The following is a 14814-nucleotide window of genomic DNA, read 5'->3' as shown; positions in this document are numbered from 1 at the left end:
AAGAATCATTGAAATTGGTATGAGCAAAGGATCGTTGGATTACATATACATGATAAGAAATAGATTAGACAATATGAATCATGTTCAAGAGGGATAGGAAGTCAAAACGTGTGCAGTTCTAAAATTCCAGAATCAAAGACATCATACAATCGTCCGAAATGCTTTTTTAAATGGAATAAAAATGGACTGATGAACCAGCCAAGTACCAAGTACATCAGTCGCTGTCGATGGTATCTGTTGGATATAAAGTTTCATTTATAGTATTTTTTAATGATAGTTGATGATCTCATCATCTCTCATCTCATTCAAAGTGCTGCATTTCTTCCTGCCAGAGGAAACCCAAATATGGACGTAAGTCAAGGAATTCAAACCAACATTGGTATGTAGTAGAATGCAATCAATTTTAAATTTCAAAGGCTGCGGCTTGGAGGAAAAAAACCTAACGTATATCAAACTAGATATTGAATTAACCAAAATCATTCAGTCCTAACCAGTATCCTGTGAGAGCAAGTGCAACATCCCATCCTACCCATTTTCTTGCAGATGTGGCCTCTCACGCTCTCGCAGGGCTCCTGGTTCCAGCGGCCTTCGTGAACAAGGAAAGAAAGGCAGCGTTCACTGTAGTCAGAAGAGTAACCTGGAAGGAAATGAGATCTCAAGAGCTCTGTTTCTCCTCAGTGTAGCCTACAGATATCCGTCACTGAGGTTTACAAGAACCTGTGTTCCAGCGTATGTATGTGAGTTGGGATCCATCGCTCCACTGCCAGTTTTGGTCAGAGTAAGAGATACCACCCATCCACAGGGAGGTCCCATTCCCGCTCACCTTAAGGCCTACATTTGTGAACATAAGTGTCAATTGAAATTGAGCGTTACAATTCACTAAAACATTTGCATGCAAGGAAACAGTTGGAATACAGCATCTATGTGAGGTGTTGCCTTCAGGGACAGTTCGAAAACAGCTTGCAAATAAGCAATCGTCTCATATTGCCTTTATTCATCCATTCATCTATCTCACAGTGAACAAGTGGTTTGCAAATCTGCCGCAGTTTTTATGTTTTGAATTTGAATCCCGGTGTGCTCTAGCTTTCTTCTGCAGTCCAAAAGGATGAATATTAAACACGCATGAGATAAAAAAAGACCAGACAAATATTTATCACTACAATGGACTCTCGCATGTTTGATTTTTAGTACCCACAAATTCACATATTTTTCCCTCCAATTGTAAGAGAAAAAACTTGGGGGGAGGGGGGATTTCTGTTTTTTCCCTCAATGCCCTTCCATTTTTTGTGGAAAACCTTCAAAGACATACAGTACATTTCCAATAAAAGACGATTCAAGTGGAAGGATTTGATTCGATGTACTCACATCTTTTAAATTGAAACCGAGTTCTCCTTTTTTGTTACACCGTTCAAGCGACATTACACTTTGTACTTGGATTAGATTCTAAACTACATTTAAAAAAAAACATTAAAACAGGTAACTAGTAACTATTGGAAAACATTTTTAAAGTAACCCCCAACCCTGTACGCAATGTACTGTACAGTTCCTTTGTTGACATCACCAAGACATGGGGCGTATTGATTTTGGCAAAAAAAGGGGTGTTCCAGTTGCAATTAATTTGCTTCAAAATGAATTGATAATATTGAAACTTAGTTCCAATTTCATTTCCCTGAGCAAAAAATACATCAAATGAGTTTGTTAGTGAAAAATAGGTACACAAGAAACCTGGTTGTCGTACTTTGCACGAAGGCCTGTTCAGACAGGTTGGTGATGCTGAGCAGTTTCGCTCCCTTGCAGCAGCATTCAGTTCGTGCCTCCATCCAGGTCCTCGGGGACTCGTTGGGCAGGTAGCAGAAGCCGTTGGAGGGGTTGCGCACCCACCGGCGGCATTCATACGTCCAAACTGCAACCAATATCCCACTTCATGTCAAAGTGTGTGCGTATGTGTGCTTCAAACAAGAGTGTCAGCTGTCGTGTGTAACGTCACCTGGTTGTGATGTTGGCAACTGGACAGGATTGGGCCCTTGGTCCACGGCTACAGGAAGGGATGCAAAAGGTATCAAATATGGGAGAGTGCATTAGGAGACATGCAAGGAAAGTTGTCATGACTTCTGGACTTTTTTATTTTACAGATTAAGTGGTATTGATAATAGAGTAAGTGTAGTAGTCACCTCTTTTACAGATGAATTGATATTTCTCTGTACAGATTTGGTCACATATGCTACGGCAGCGAACAAACAGAACGCACTGATGGCCCCTCTGGCCTGTTTTGGCCCACGGGAGGTAGTCCTGTTCATCAATTCAAATCATTGGCAATGTCACTTTGATTCGTTCTTTCATTTCTCACCATTTGAAGAACATTTTTTAAAATAAAAATTATCATTGTAATTTTTCCTGGTAAAAATGATCACTTCATTCTCATATTTTTAGGCTCTCTTTAAATGTATAACTATTTCCTTCATGTTGCCATTTTTCCATATCGTTGGCTTCAACTTTGTCCACAACTTCATTAGAGCTTCAAATGATGTATCGTTGCTCTTGCACTACAAAGTATCTTGTACTTTTTTCCACATGTTTTTTTGGTGAGTTCTAAGTTTAATTAATTCTCTTTAGGGGCAGCCGTGGACAAGTGGTTAAGAATTGTCACCGGGCCCCAGTTCAAGACTGTCCCCCCCAGACGTGCAGTGTACCTAAGTAAAACACAAATACACCGAACTGCTTCCCAGGCGCTTAAGCAGCCATCACTAAAAGTGTGTGATAAATTCACAGGTCAAACTTTGTGTACATGACAAAAAAATATATTCTTTGGTAAAAGTAGAAGTTTGTGAAAAAAATACCAACTTTTACAGTTCAAGTTCCTTTTTAAAAAAAAGACACTTATTCTTTTTGTAAATTATGTTGCTTTAGTAATTATTTTGGGGAGGGGGTAAATACTGAAAAATATCCTTGATATAGAAATAGTAGACAAGAAATAAGACAAGAGGATATCCTCATTAGCCATGCGAGTTTCCTTTTTGAAAAAATTCTGCAAGCAATTTGTGATGCCTTTTCATGCATTTCAACTTTTTGGGTCATAGTGTCATTTACTCAGGAAAAATGACATGTCAAATTACAATTTCATCAAGACTGCTGTAAAAGTTTCACTTACTACAGCTGTTTTGTCAGTGAACACAAGCTCTCCAGTGCCATGAGACCTACTAAGTCCGACCCAAAGATACCCCAAATAGGTGCGATCTTCAGGAAAGGAGAATATGGGTTTTAGTACAAGTACAGCAGTCAACCTTGTGCGTTGTTTGACCGATGTCAGGAATGCCCAAGCGACACTTAGGCTTAGTGCTCACCGTTAAAGAAGCTTAGGTCTTCCTTTGAGTGGAAGCTGGCCAGGTGACTTTGCCTTGCGGCGCAGTAATTCTCAGCGGCCTGCCATGGTCTAGACAGATTCTTATCAAAGTAATAGCAAAAATCACCATACTGCTCTTCGTCTGGTTTGCAGTAGGAAGCTATAAGGCCCAAAGAAACACTCATTACAAAAAGCATGCCGGAAAGAGGAACGTGTTGAATGTAACATCGGTGCGAGTTGACTCACTTGCTGCTGCAATAGATGCATTTTGGACACATGTAATATCGCATTTAGAGGCTAATACATGTCTTTCTAAAGTACAAGCAGGGGTGGGCTGTGACAAAAAAAAAAAATTGGCCCTGGTGTTGGCCCTTCATAATTAGTGTAGTGCAACCCATTACTGTATATAGTTATTTATGTACAGTATATGCTTGGAACATATTTTCCAATTCCAGTGTACAGAGAGCGTGAGAGCAGGGAGAGGAAATACTGTACTAATATTCAGCTGTTTTTATTATTATTTTTATGTCAATTGTCACATTCAAAATCACACATACACTTCCACAGTGGACTTCACTAAATGAATTACTAGTTTGCTAAATTTGACTATGAGAATTACAGGGAGAGACCGCCTTTCTAGAAAAATTGAATAATATTTTGTACTTGCTGCACGGGGCTGGTTTACTTCAGAAAGGTTAATACTGTCATGGGTACTGTATGTTGAGGAGCAACTGTATCAAAATAATTTGTCCTCACCCAAAAATTAGGGTTAACATATTTTATGATTACAACAAGCATTTCTCCTGTGCCGTGGATCAGTCATTTAAAGAACTATTATTAGATGTGGTTTACTCTGACTTTTTGGCTTTTTGTGTGTGTGTGTGTGTTTTGTTTGTGTGGAGTGATAAGTGCTCATTTGAGCACATGACAACTCACCAAAAACCCTTCGTGCGCCAAGCGTGAGCAGCGCCTGAACAAGAAGCCATAGTGTTGCATTCATCCTCATCTCCAACAAAACCCGCTCTCAGTGAACTGGGATTCGCTTAGGTCGGCGAGGATCAAGTGTTTCTGAAATTTGGTGAGCTCGCTCGGCGCTTCCTCACCGCACCGCCGTTCACGCACACGCACACTACGTCACGCAACGTCACAAGCACATGCGCTCATCAAGAGTGTCGCACGCATCACGCATTATACACATTTCGCTCGCCATTTTCTTTAAATGAAACACACTCCGGTTTTGTTTTACTTTCCTTTTCTCTTTTCATTAAAGAGGACAATATTCCGGTTGAAATGCATCAACGTGAGAAGCATGCGTGCACGCAGGCCGAAAGCGTGTTGCACGCTCGAGATAGGGCGTGATACAATCAAGTGATGACAACACAAGATGCCGATGAATGCAGTGGCGGATTTTGATTTATACCTTTTTTATTGGTGGGGAGGGGGGTTCTGGGGCCAGGGGCGTTGTCTGAGGGGCACACTTTTAAGCATACGTGCGCCTTTGCGCGCACACACGTCTATAGTCCTTAAATGTCTATAGCTGATTTCCTCATGGGCTGTATCCGAATATGAGCACTATTCCCTACGCAGTGCACTATTAAGGGGTTAAACCATTTTGTTTAGGGGTGTCCGAATGTCCAAAATAAAACATGTAATCCACTCGCACTCTTATCCAATAACACGGTGCAAGAACGAATATAAAAGCTATAGAGTAGCTCTATATGCACCACGGAAATAATGAATGAATGAACCTGTCTTGCAAGTACGTATACCAGAAACAAAACAGCAAAGCCAGCATCAGGATGCCGGGCTCTGCCGAACAGATTTTGTTGTCTGAAGTGGTCACCACTAGGTGGCAGGAACTGCATGCATTATCTATACCGCTTCTCCTCACAAGGGTGGCGGGGCATGCTGGAGCCTATCCCAGCTGTCTTCGGGCAGTAGGCGGAGGACACCCCGAAGTGGTTGCCAGCCAATCGCAGAGACAAACATCCGCACTCACAATCATACCTAGGGGCAATTTAGAGTGTCCAATCAAGTCACCATGCATGTTTTTGGAATGTGGGAGGAAACCGGAGTTCCCAGAGAAAACATGCAAACTCCCCACAGGGAGGCTGGAGCCGGGATCGAACCCACGACCTCTGAACTGTGAGGCGGACGTGCTAACCAGTCGACTACCGTGCCGCCTTGGTGGCAGGAACTCTCTATCCAAAATATTTGTAGTTTGAGTTTGTAGCATCGGCGTAACCAATATGTTAGATATATTTGAGAGAAAATGTGTGTGTAGTTTATGAAGTTTAAGTGCAAATCTAACAAGACCATCATTTAAGGAAGACAACCATACCTCACTGTTAAAAAAAAAAAAAAGTCCCAAAAAGAAGTTTCTCTCTTTGTATTTGTGGCTATAGACTATTATCGACGGCAATAGAATTATAATGAACACCAATAGTTTCTATTTGTATTGGTTATTAAATTATTTGTCAGATGTTGAAAACTTTTCAATGTAATGTTGCCATTGATGCATGAAAAATTCTGATCATCATTACAATAAATTCCTAAAAAAAAAAAGCAATATCTTAATATTTTGCATTTATCGTTTCAAACAAAATAACAACACATTGTCAACTCAAACCCTGTGAGATGAGTACATAAGCCTGTACTTATCACTACCCACTTGTCATCGACGCACAATTTATATTCCCACACGCTTGTCTTCCAACCTCCATGATGTCACCACGCATGCACAAATCATGGGAACCGGACCACTCGAACAACAATACTGTAATGCATAAATGACCATAAAATTAATAAATGCTCAAAGTACCTAAATTAGCAAGGTGAAAACAATGAATTACTTTGCAGCCTTTTCTATTTAAATAGAAAACTTTGTATTGTTTCATACAGTATTTGTATTTTATTAATTGAGGTTCTCTTGGTAAAGTAGCAACAGTCCCAAAGTGTCCACATTTGTAAATTGTTGGCTTTAATGTAGACTGGTTAATCCTCAAATCTTGAAATTACATTGGCACCCTTGCCAGGTTTGGGAAAAATGAACAATTGTCGGCCACACCTCCAAACTTGTTCTTTTATCAAGACTACACATGTGCTGAAAGCTGAGTCCAAAGAGGAAATCCAGCCAACATGCTGCAGCATGACTTTCACCTAGTCCAGTGGCAATTGTGCCTTTCCATGGCTGAAAAATATTCAATGCCCAACTGCTGAGTCCACTGTGGCAACATTACCATTTTTAAAAATGTATTTATTTTTTTTGTTGAAAGGCTCTTTGAAAAACCGTCTACGCTCATATACAACTGGAATGAATTGTTTTCTTTTCAATTTATAAATGCTTGGGACATTAACAGCCTAAAATGCCTAAAGGCCACCCGCTCTTTTGCCTCTTGGGGTGGAAATGTGAAGCCCCATGAATGTGCACTGAGGCCTGGGTTCAGGCCCAATGCTTCACCAAAAGGTCCACTACGTGAGGCCTAATTGTGCAATACTGCCATCTGGTGTTTGAATGGAAATGACAGGCCATGATGCCATGTTTGATAAGATTTCATTTGACTGTCTGACATTGGCCAAAGTACAAGTACCGAGACAACCGTATGTCGTTTTGCATCTGTATGGAAGGGTAAAAAGAGCAGAAAGTGCAATATGTGTGCATCAGAGTGCAGGTGGAAAATATATAGTTCACCTGCATTAAAGTAAAAAGATATCTTCCATTTATGAATAATTAAGCTATTGTTCATAAACAGTGAAAAGACATTGAACATGAGCATCAATATTGCTGTTGTAGCAGTAGGCTAAATAGTGCAAATATGGCATAAGTAAAAGCATGACATAGGTGTGGCACCTGCCCTTTTCCCTTACACTGGTCGCGGCAGCCGAGCTGATCCAATGCTCAAGTCATGTAATTTGAGTCAACCTGGTGCAAGTTGATAATGTAGACAATTTATGACAAATCAAACAACAATACTAAGGAATAATGTGGAGTGAGTCAGTCTTTATTGTGAAAAGCTTACAAGTGTGAGGTATCTAAGTTTATTTCCAATTTTAACATGCTAACATAAATATAGAAGACTCTCAAGATACATATAAAGTAAACACACAGTACAACAAACCGGGAAACAACAAACACAAGTGCTACTCCTATACAACTACCTCTATTATTTCAACCTGTTTTCATGCTTTTTCAATGAAGTATTTTACTGAGATTTGAGTGACATCATGTTTCGCATGATGCATTGTTGATCATGCTCTCATGTCCTGCTACATTGCATAAAAATGTTTTGATGCATGTTTTTGTCTCAGTATCTCCCTTTTGTAACAACAAGGCCATGATACTGTATCAGTACATTTGTACGCTTAAGTAAATGTTGTTTTTTTTACTTACATGGGGCAAAGGAACACAAAGAAGTCCTATAGTGACCCTCAAACACTTGGCTGATCTTACATAAGCCTCCCCTTCATGAAGAGATCAACACAAAGTATTCAAACTGCCAGGGGGTAGAAACCAGACAGCGTTTGTTTGCCTCTTTGCACTTGAATCATTTGGTTTGACAGTGGGGCCCTTAACAAGAGCGATATAAAGAGATAATTAAAATATTTTTATGGCATTCATTTTTGTTTTTTTCAAACAAATACAATTAAAATATTTTATGGCATTCCTTTTGGGGGTTTTTAAACAAGAAAAAGGTCACTTTATTTTGGTCTCCCTACTGTATCGTGCATTATTTTTGCTCGGCTGCCTTATTTCTGGGACACATCTTCATTCTGCATATTGGAGCACTGAAGGGCAGACTGGGAGGAATTCTCTTTGTAGTGTACAACAGAGGCGATACAAACCACACAAAAGGCTCTCCGTCAGCTTTCGTGTGTGGGAGGGAAGACCAACTAAGATTAGCTTGTTACATTTTTTTTATATGAAGGCCACTGGCACATTTAAAGAGGAATGGTTGAGTAAAGAAAGCTATGTGAATACAGTACAGTACACAGATGCGATAAAAAAACAACAACATTATGTTTGTATGCTACAAATTCATTTCCACATTTTAATCACTATTCTTTATCAAATATAAATGGAACAGATTACCAGTTTAATGGTTTACCATGGTTTTAAATAATTTAGGTTTCAATAACACTATTACTGGCCGTCACCAGTAATGAGGACTTTTTTTCTTTTTCAGTGATGAGCACTTCTTTTTGAAGGGACTTCAATAGGGTTGGCTGCTTGCAGAGTTGAGTAAACCAGCCATCTTTTTTAAGTTAATTGCCTCCAATTCACTTTTTTTTTCTTCTCGACATCAGAGCAGGGAGGTGTGAGCAATTCAGTATGGAGGAGGAGAATCTAGGGCGCAAGATGAAAGAAACACTGGCCAAAAACTGATTCCTTTTGCTTTGTCGATTAAAAAACAAAAAACAAACAAAACAAAAAAAAAAAAAAAAAACGGTGCCAGCAGGTAATAGTTAGCCCCAAGGACAACATGAGTATAAGTAAATATCCTATGGACTACAATTCAGGATAATTCAGTAGAGGCCTGGTTTAAAATCAACGTCTCCTTAAATAAACACATAGGAAGTAGCCTACAAAATGTACATGATGTGTGCACAGGTCGAGTTAACAAGAATGCAATCTCATAACCAAACGAACGCGTATTGTTGTTTTAAACTGGTGTTGAGACAGCTAAGAGTAGCCTACATGCAGCACAGAACATTTTTGAAACCCCCTCTTTGGAATGCGATGCAGTTTGCAAACTGCAGGATGTACCTAATTAAGTGTCCTATGAGTGAATGGTTAAGTAATTTTAAAATACTTTAACAATTTGTTTTATTTGATAGCCATTCAGTAAGGTATTCTCACGACATGTACACGTGAGCTTTACGACACTAATAACAAGTTACATTGTCCCGAAGGAACGAGCAGTCTTGAACTGACATAGCAACAGTGCTTAATTCTATGGCTGCCTCGTGACAGCTGGCGGCTGTCAATGGCGAAACTTAAATACTGGATCTTCATTGGTCCATAAAGTCATCCATCACGGAAAGAGGCTCCGCCCATCATATCTGTGGCGGCTTTGTGGGGAAGCCTTTGAAGTTCTGTGGGCGGTGCAAGGCAAATTATGCCATGTGGTGTTCCGGAACGGGGTTCTGATTGGTGTACTGAACACCCAGTCGACGCCCACTAATGGAAGAAAAGCCCTCTCTGATTGGTTAAATCCCCCATCCCAGAGTCGCCATTGCGCGTTCATGGCTTCCCGTATTCTCCATTTAGGTTTACATTAGCAGCGTGGGAATAACACGTTCTTCAACGCCTATACGCAAACGGCGCAGCTAACGTGCGTAGTGACAAAGACGGCGAGCCCGAGACCTATGGGGAAGGAATAAAAAAAGAAATTCAGTATCGTCGCTCTCCACAATCCAACACTGTTCTACTTGGAAGTCGTACTTGGAATTAACGTAGATTTGGGATCAGATTTTGCCTGACGGTGTATCTTGCGAACACTGAAGGCATTTTTGGGTTAAAGTAGACGGCTTGCCGCTGGACGTTCTGTAAGGCTCGGTCGGCTACGGCGAGGGAGCCGCCATGGCAGTCGGTTCACTGAGGCTCCACATCGGGATATGAAGAGGAACTGGACGGGCCACAAAACGCCGCATTTAGCCGACATAATAACGTTCGCATCTTTGTGAAACCCACCCTGGATTCGAAGCGATTTTTTGTTTTTAAAACGTACCCGCGAAGGAGGCCCAATTCATGACCATTTTAGTTGGAGACGTTTCTTCCTAAAGGCCCCCCTTGACAGAACGATTCCAAGGTGGGGGGATAATGCAGACATTTGGACTGAAAGTCTTAGTTTATTAGGCGAGTGTCTCCTGTCTGTCTTCCCACTTGTGCAGTTGATTCGCTATCGTCCCCTGCCTCCTTTTTTTCTTTTTTTTGGATGAAAAGCTTCAGAGATCACATCAGTGGCTAAAGCAAGTCCGCCGAGAACCACCAACGAGCGCCTTGATCATGTCGGGTCGGCCCAGGACCACATCCTTCGCGGAGAGCTGCAAGCCGGTACCGCAGCCGTCTGCCTTTGGCAGCATGAAAGTCAGCAGTAAGTTGCCTTCCACACACCGCCTGCACGGCACCGCACCGCACCGCGCCGGGCCCGGTCGGTGTACTGTGGGCTCCACCCAACTAACGAACCCCTCACCCTCCCTCCAACCACAACCCCCCAGCGACCCAGACTGTTAGCCGCCGATTAGCTTAGCCCGGATCCCGCATGAGGTCCTCGCTACTCGAGCCAAAGCGTGACAGCTAGGCCGGTCCTCGGCCTTGAGATGGAAGGCGAGCCTCGGTTCTGTTACATGTCGATAAAGATGATTACGGTACCATGGACCATTTGGAAGATGAGTCATAGCCGGGTTGCCACATAAGCTGTGCGCGTGTTAACACAGCAGGCAGGGCCAGTAGCACTAGCAGGCAGGCGATTACGCAACTGTCACGGCGGAAGGTGCGCCCATAAAATGACTGCACAGGCTGGAGTAATCCAAGAAAGGAGATTTCTCCGTTAGTATTTGTTAATACTTGAAATCAAGTGGTGCTTTATCTATGTAATTCGGCTGCAATGGCGTTAATGTCAGTTTATGGAAGGTTCAGGCCTCCCTGCTGCATTCAGGCTTGTCATACAGTATATGAGGGGTGGGGAGCCTTTTGCCTATCAGGGGCTAATTCAGTCATGTATCCAAAAATACGCACCACTTATATATATGTCATGAGCGTTGTGGGCAGCATGGTGGCCCACTGCCTTACATTTTTGAGTTGAAGGATTTCAACGTTGGCCACTGATTGGAGTTTAGATGTTCTCCTTGTTTTCTGTGGGCACTACGGCTTCCTCCAGCATTCTAAAAACGTGCATGCTATGTTCATTTGAAGACTAAATTGTTCATAGGTGTACTATGAATGTCTGTGACCTGCGATTGGCTGGCGACCAGTGCAGCGTGAACATCTGTCTCTCTTCTGAAGTCAGCTGGGATAGGTTCCAGCTCTTCTTAGACAAAATAGAAAATGGACAAATATTCACGTTCTTATTATATATTGAAAATCAAATTATAAGCATTTTAAGTAGGTTTATTGCAAGTTAAATCTTAAGGCGTTCTATTCTAGAATTGCCCAAGTGGTATGTATATAAAATGGATTTTTATTTTTATCTTTTTTTTTTTTTTTTAAACAAGGGTCATTCATTTAGTGTCATTCGGTCACATTGCTGTTATTTAATACTGGTTGGGGAAGCTTCAGGTCTCCCTGCTGCATTCAGAGTAATCATATGCTTTAGCAGGGGCGGGGAATCTTTTTCCTGTCAGGGGTGCCAATTCAGTCCTGTATCCAAAATTATACATGTATCATGACCATTTGTGAGTTAAATGTGTTGGGCCAGGTTGCACGGTGACCTACTGGTTAGCCAGTCTGCTTCACAGTTATGAGGTTTGGGGTTCGAATCTTGGACCTCTTGAGTGGAGGTGGCATGTTCTCCATGTGCTTGTATCGGTTTTCTCTGGTTACTTGGGCTTCCTCACGCATTCTAAAAGTATGCATCATAGGTTCATTAAGGACGCTAAATGTGTGGATGGTTGCTTGTCTGTCTGTCCCTTGAGATTGACAGGCGACCAGTTCTGGTTGGAAGTCACCTCTCACCCCAAGTCAGCTGGGAACAACTCCAGCTCACCCGCAATCCTATTGAGGGCAATCGCGAAAGAAAATATTTTTATTTATTTTATATTTTAGAGCTTTTTGTTGTACAGCTTTTATTGTATAGCGGGAGGGCTGCATAAGCAGTAGGTTCCACAGGGTTTCACTTCACCAATGTGCTCATTTATGTGAATGTTAAAGTCGATATGCAGTCATGGTCTCTATTTTATCAAGCTTGCGCTGTTTGCATCACACTTTATGGGGGGGATAATATAGTGGTACCTCGACTTACAAGTTACCCAACTTTAGTGTTTTTCAAGATATGAGCAGTTGCTCAGCTGATTTGTATAATTTCAAAAATTGTCTTGATTTGCAAGCAAAAATTTGAGTTAAGATCGCTATCTATGGCGGCAGCGAACTTTACAACAAGCAGCAGGTTGGCAGATAGTGGACCTTTTTCCACAAAAGAGCCCAAGTGCTTGCTTCATGTTGTTTATTCATTGCCACTCCCAACTGAATCTTACTGAAAAACTAAACATAAAACAAATAGGATTACACATTGTGTATTTAACCAAACACCACAAAATTTAAGCCCGGTTCACACGGCAGGATAATTTTTTTAATTGATTTTGGCCCCGAATTTCCCCTCCCGACAATCGTAGGTTGGCCCCGATTCCCATAATGGCTCCAAAGATAATCTGAAAAGAGAATCCTGCTCTTTGTGGTGTGCTCAGTTTGCTCTGGAGGATGTTCAACATCAAATCGGGGATATTCAACATGTTGGATTGTTTTGGCTCGACTTCACATCGTGTGTGGTGTGCCCTGAGGACAAACGAGCATGCAGCCGGTTGACGGTGATGTACAGCCAATCAGAAAGCGAGGTGACGGGGCCGTGAGGAAGCGCTGTGGGATCCAAAATCAAAACAGTCATGGCGCATCAAATCTTTTTTTCTTTTTGTGTAACTTTTTTTTTTTCCGCTAAAGAGAATCCACAAACTAACGTCACCGTGAAGACACGATTTGGGACCGTCCGCCATGTTTGTTTCCTCGGAAGTCACGTTTAATCTCGAGGGGTTTTGTGATATTTTCCATCTCTTGTGAGAATATCTGTGAATGAATCGGTTGTGTGTGATATGTTGAGCTTGCCGTGTGGCTGCACACCACAGACTGTTATACCTGTGATTTTTTTTTTTCTCATCACATGTGGGGTCTCTCAGAGTTTGGAGGTCGGCTGACAATTTAAAAATCTTGCCGTGTGAACCAGGCTTTAGTATGCTGAAAGTCCGCAAGCTTAATGCTTATGCGCAATGCAAAATGCCATACACGGGCTAGCGCCACAAGTGTTGAATTTGTGATATAACATTTCAAGCAATTTACATTTGAACACAAACGTTGCAGCAACACAATAAGGCAGACAGTATAATAACACTTACATATTCTTTATCTGTAAAAAACAAAAAACAAATATTTTTTCATCTTATTGACTTAGTTGTATTATACTGCTCCCTGGTGACCAAGGCATGCTCTCGAGAAGGAGCCCCAGATGAATGCATGAAATTGTGATATCGTTTAATTCTCTACAATCTGTTTAGGTATGTCATTAATAATAATAAAATGAATCAAAGTGCAATACAGTAGAGTGCTGTTTGATTTATTAAAAACTCACTACAATTTATTTTCCTGGTGTTTTAAGGGAGGTTTGGAACAGATTCATGGCAATTCCATTCATGTTAATTCGGAAAGAGTAGATTTAAGGTGAGGGTTTTGAGTTAGTTACGAGTGTGGTCATGGAAAAAATTAAAATAAGACTAGACAACTGTATCGAATTTTCACAATTGCACTTGCCCACTTTGTGACTGTGAGGCTGTCGAGGAAGCGGAGCTTCAGTGCTGATTGAGATGTGTGTTAGTGGGGTGAGGCCAGGGCGAGGGCTCTTCATACACACTCACGCTTAAGCTAATCATTCCTAGTGTGCCAAATATTGGTATCTGTGTGCTTCATACACTAGAATGGTTTTGTCAATAGGTCAGCTGTTGTTGTTGTTTTTTTTTTTCTACTGTTGATGTAAAGACGGACTTTGTCCTAATTGTCGCGCAGCCACTAAATAGCCTGCCTGGACTAAACCTTGCATTGCGTTGCGGAGTGTAAAGCTTTAAGAGCTTGAAGAATTCTTTAAACTACCTGACTCCATGTTGGATGGGTCAATAATAGGCAGAATGTACTATATTAAACCAGAAATGAAAAGTATTAAACGGCGCTGACCCTGAATGGTTGACAATTCTTCTGAATACATGGCGGCAATAACACATTAGAAAATTTTACATTTCGGTCGGTCACAAAGATTCACGGTGTCAATTCATTGGATGGACAATTCTTCACATAGTAAATAATGGACACTGAATCAATCACTTTCAGTGTCACCATCATAATCCCTTCATTAACATTTTAACATTCACTAACATTTTATCATTTATTAACTGATGAGAGACGATGCCAACAGCAAGCAAGCAACCAAACTGCTATCGCTAGCTGCTAGTGCTAACGGCTAAACTTGGCAGTCCTATCGTCTGAACTTCAGTATCTATTTAGTAGAGCCTTTTTCACTCGCTTTTCCTTTTCCTCACCCGTCTCATGAGATTTGCTAAAGTCAGTTTTAGATTTATGTTTTTATGTGACTCTTCAATCATATTGAGGTATTGCTGTATTACCATATCAGAACCTCTTTATCAGCAATGGTTGAATCAAGGCAACTGGACTGTTCTTGTTTGTTGAAGACGTTTCAACTTTAAGGCTTCTTCGGTTCTAA

General features: G+C 41.2%; 2 protein-coding genes across 7 annotated transcripts in view; one reads left to right on the top strand and one right to left on the bottom strand.

Annotated features, from left to right (window-relative positions):
• Positions 1-114: 114 nt before the first annotated feature.
• LOC147136359 (macrophage mannose receptor 1-like) lies at positions 115-4442 on the bottom strand. 3 transcript variants are annotated; one of them, XM_086052174.1, is made up of 9 exons: positions 4277-4442; positions 3342-3500; positions 3149-3234; positions 2172-2289; positions 1988-2035; positions 1739-1903; positions 718-831; positions 530-637; positions 115-325 (listed from the first exon to the last, which is right to left on the bottom strand). In XM_086052174.1, exons 1-9 carry the CDS (start codon positions 4344-4346, stop codon positions 306-308), a joined length of 888 nt encoding a protein of 295 aa, XP_085908300.1. In that variant the 5' UTR covers positions 4347-4442; the 3' UTR covers positions 115-305. The 3 variants fall into 3 exon arrangements, with proteins under 3 accessions (XP_085908300.1, XP_085908302.1, XP_085908301.1); XM_086052176.1 differs by having other exon boundaries at positions 3342-3441; XM_086052175.1 differs by having other exon boundaries at positions 126-234.
• Positions 4443-9559: 5117 nt separating this feature from the next.
• The window catches only part of gsk3ba (glycogen synthase kinase 3 beta, genome duplicate a), a 33990-nt gene continuing 28735 nt past the window's right edge, over positions 9560-14814 (top strand). For all 4 annotated transcript variants that reach the window (XM_086051334.1, XM_086051332.1, XM_086051333.1 and 1 more), the window contains exon 1: positions 9560-10434. In XM_086051334.1, coding sequence (XP_085907460.1) covers positions 10347-10434 — 88 coding nt within the window. In that variant the 5' untranslated portion in view covers positions 9560-10346. The remainder of the gene's footprint in view (positions 10435-14814) is intronic.

This window comes from Filicampus tigris, chromosome 14 (assembly GCF_054856515.1).
Source record: "Filicampus tigris isolate MCC_2025a chromosome 14, RoL_Ftig_1.0, whole genome shotgun sequence".
Classification (NCBI taxonomy): Eukaryota; Metazoa; Chordata; class Actinopteri; order Syngnathiformes; family Syngnathidae; genus Filicampus; species Filicampus tigris.
This window is presented reverse-complemented; position numbering and strand designations above follow the sequence as displayed.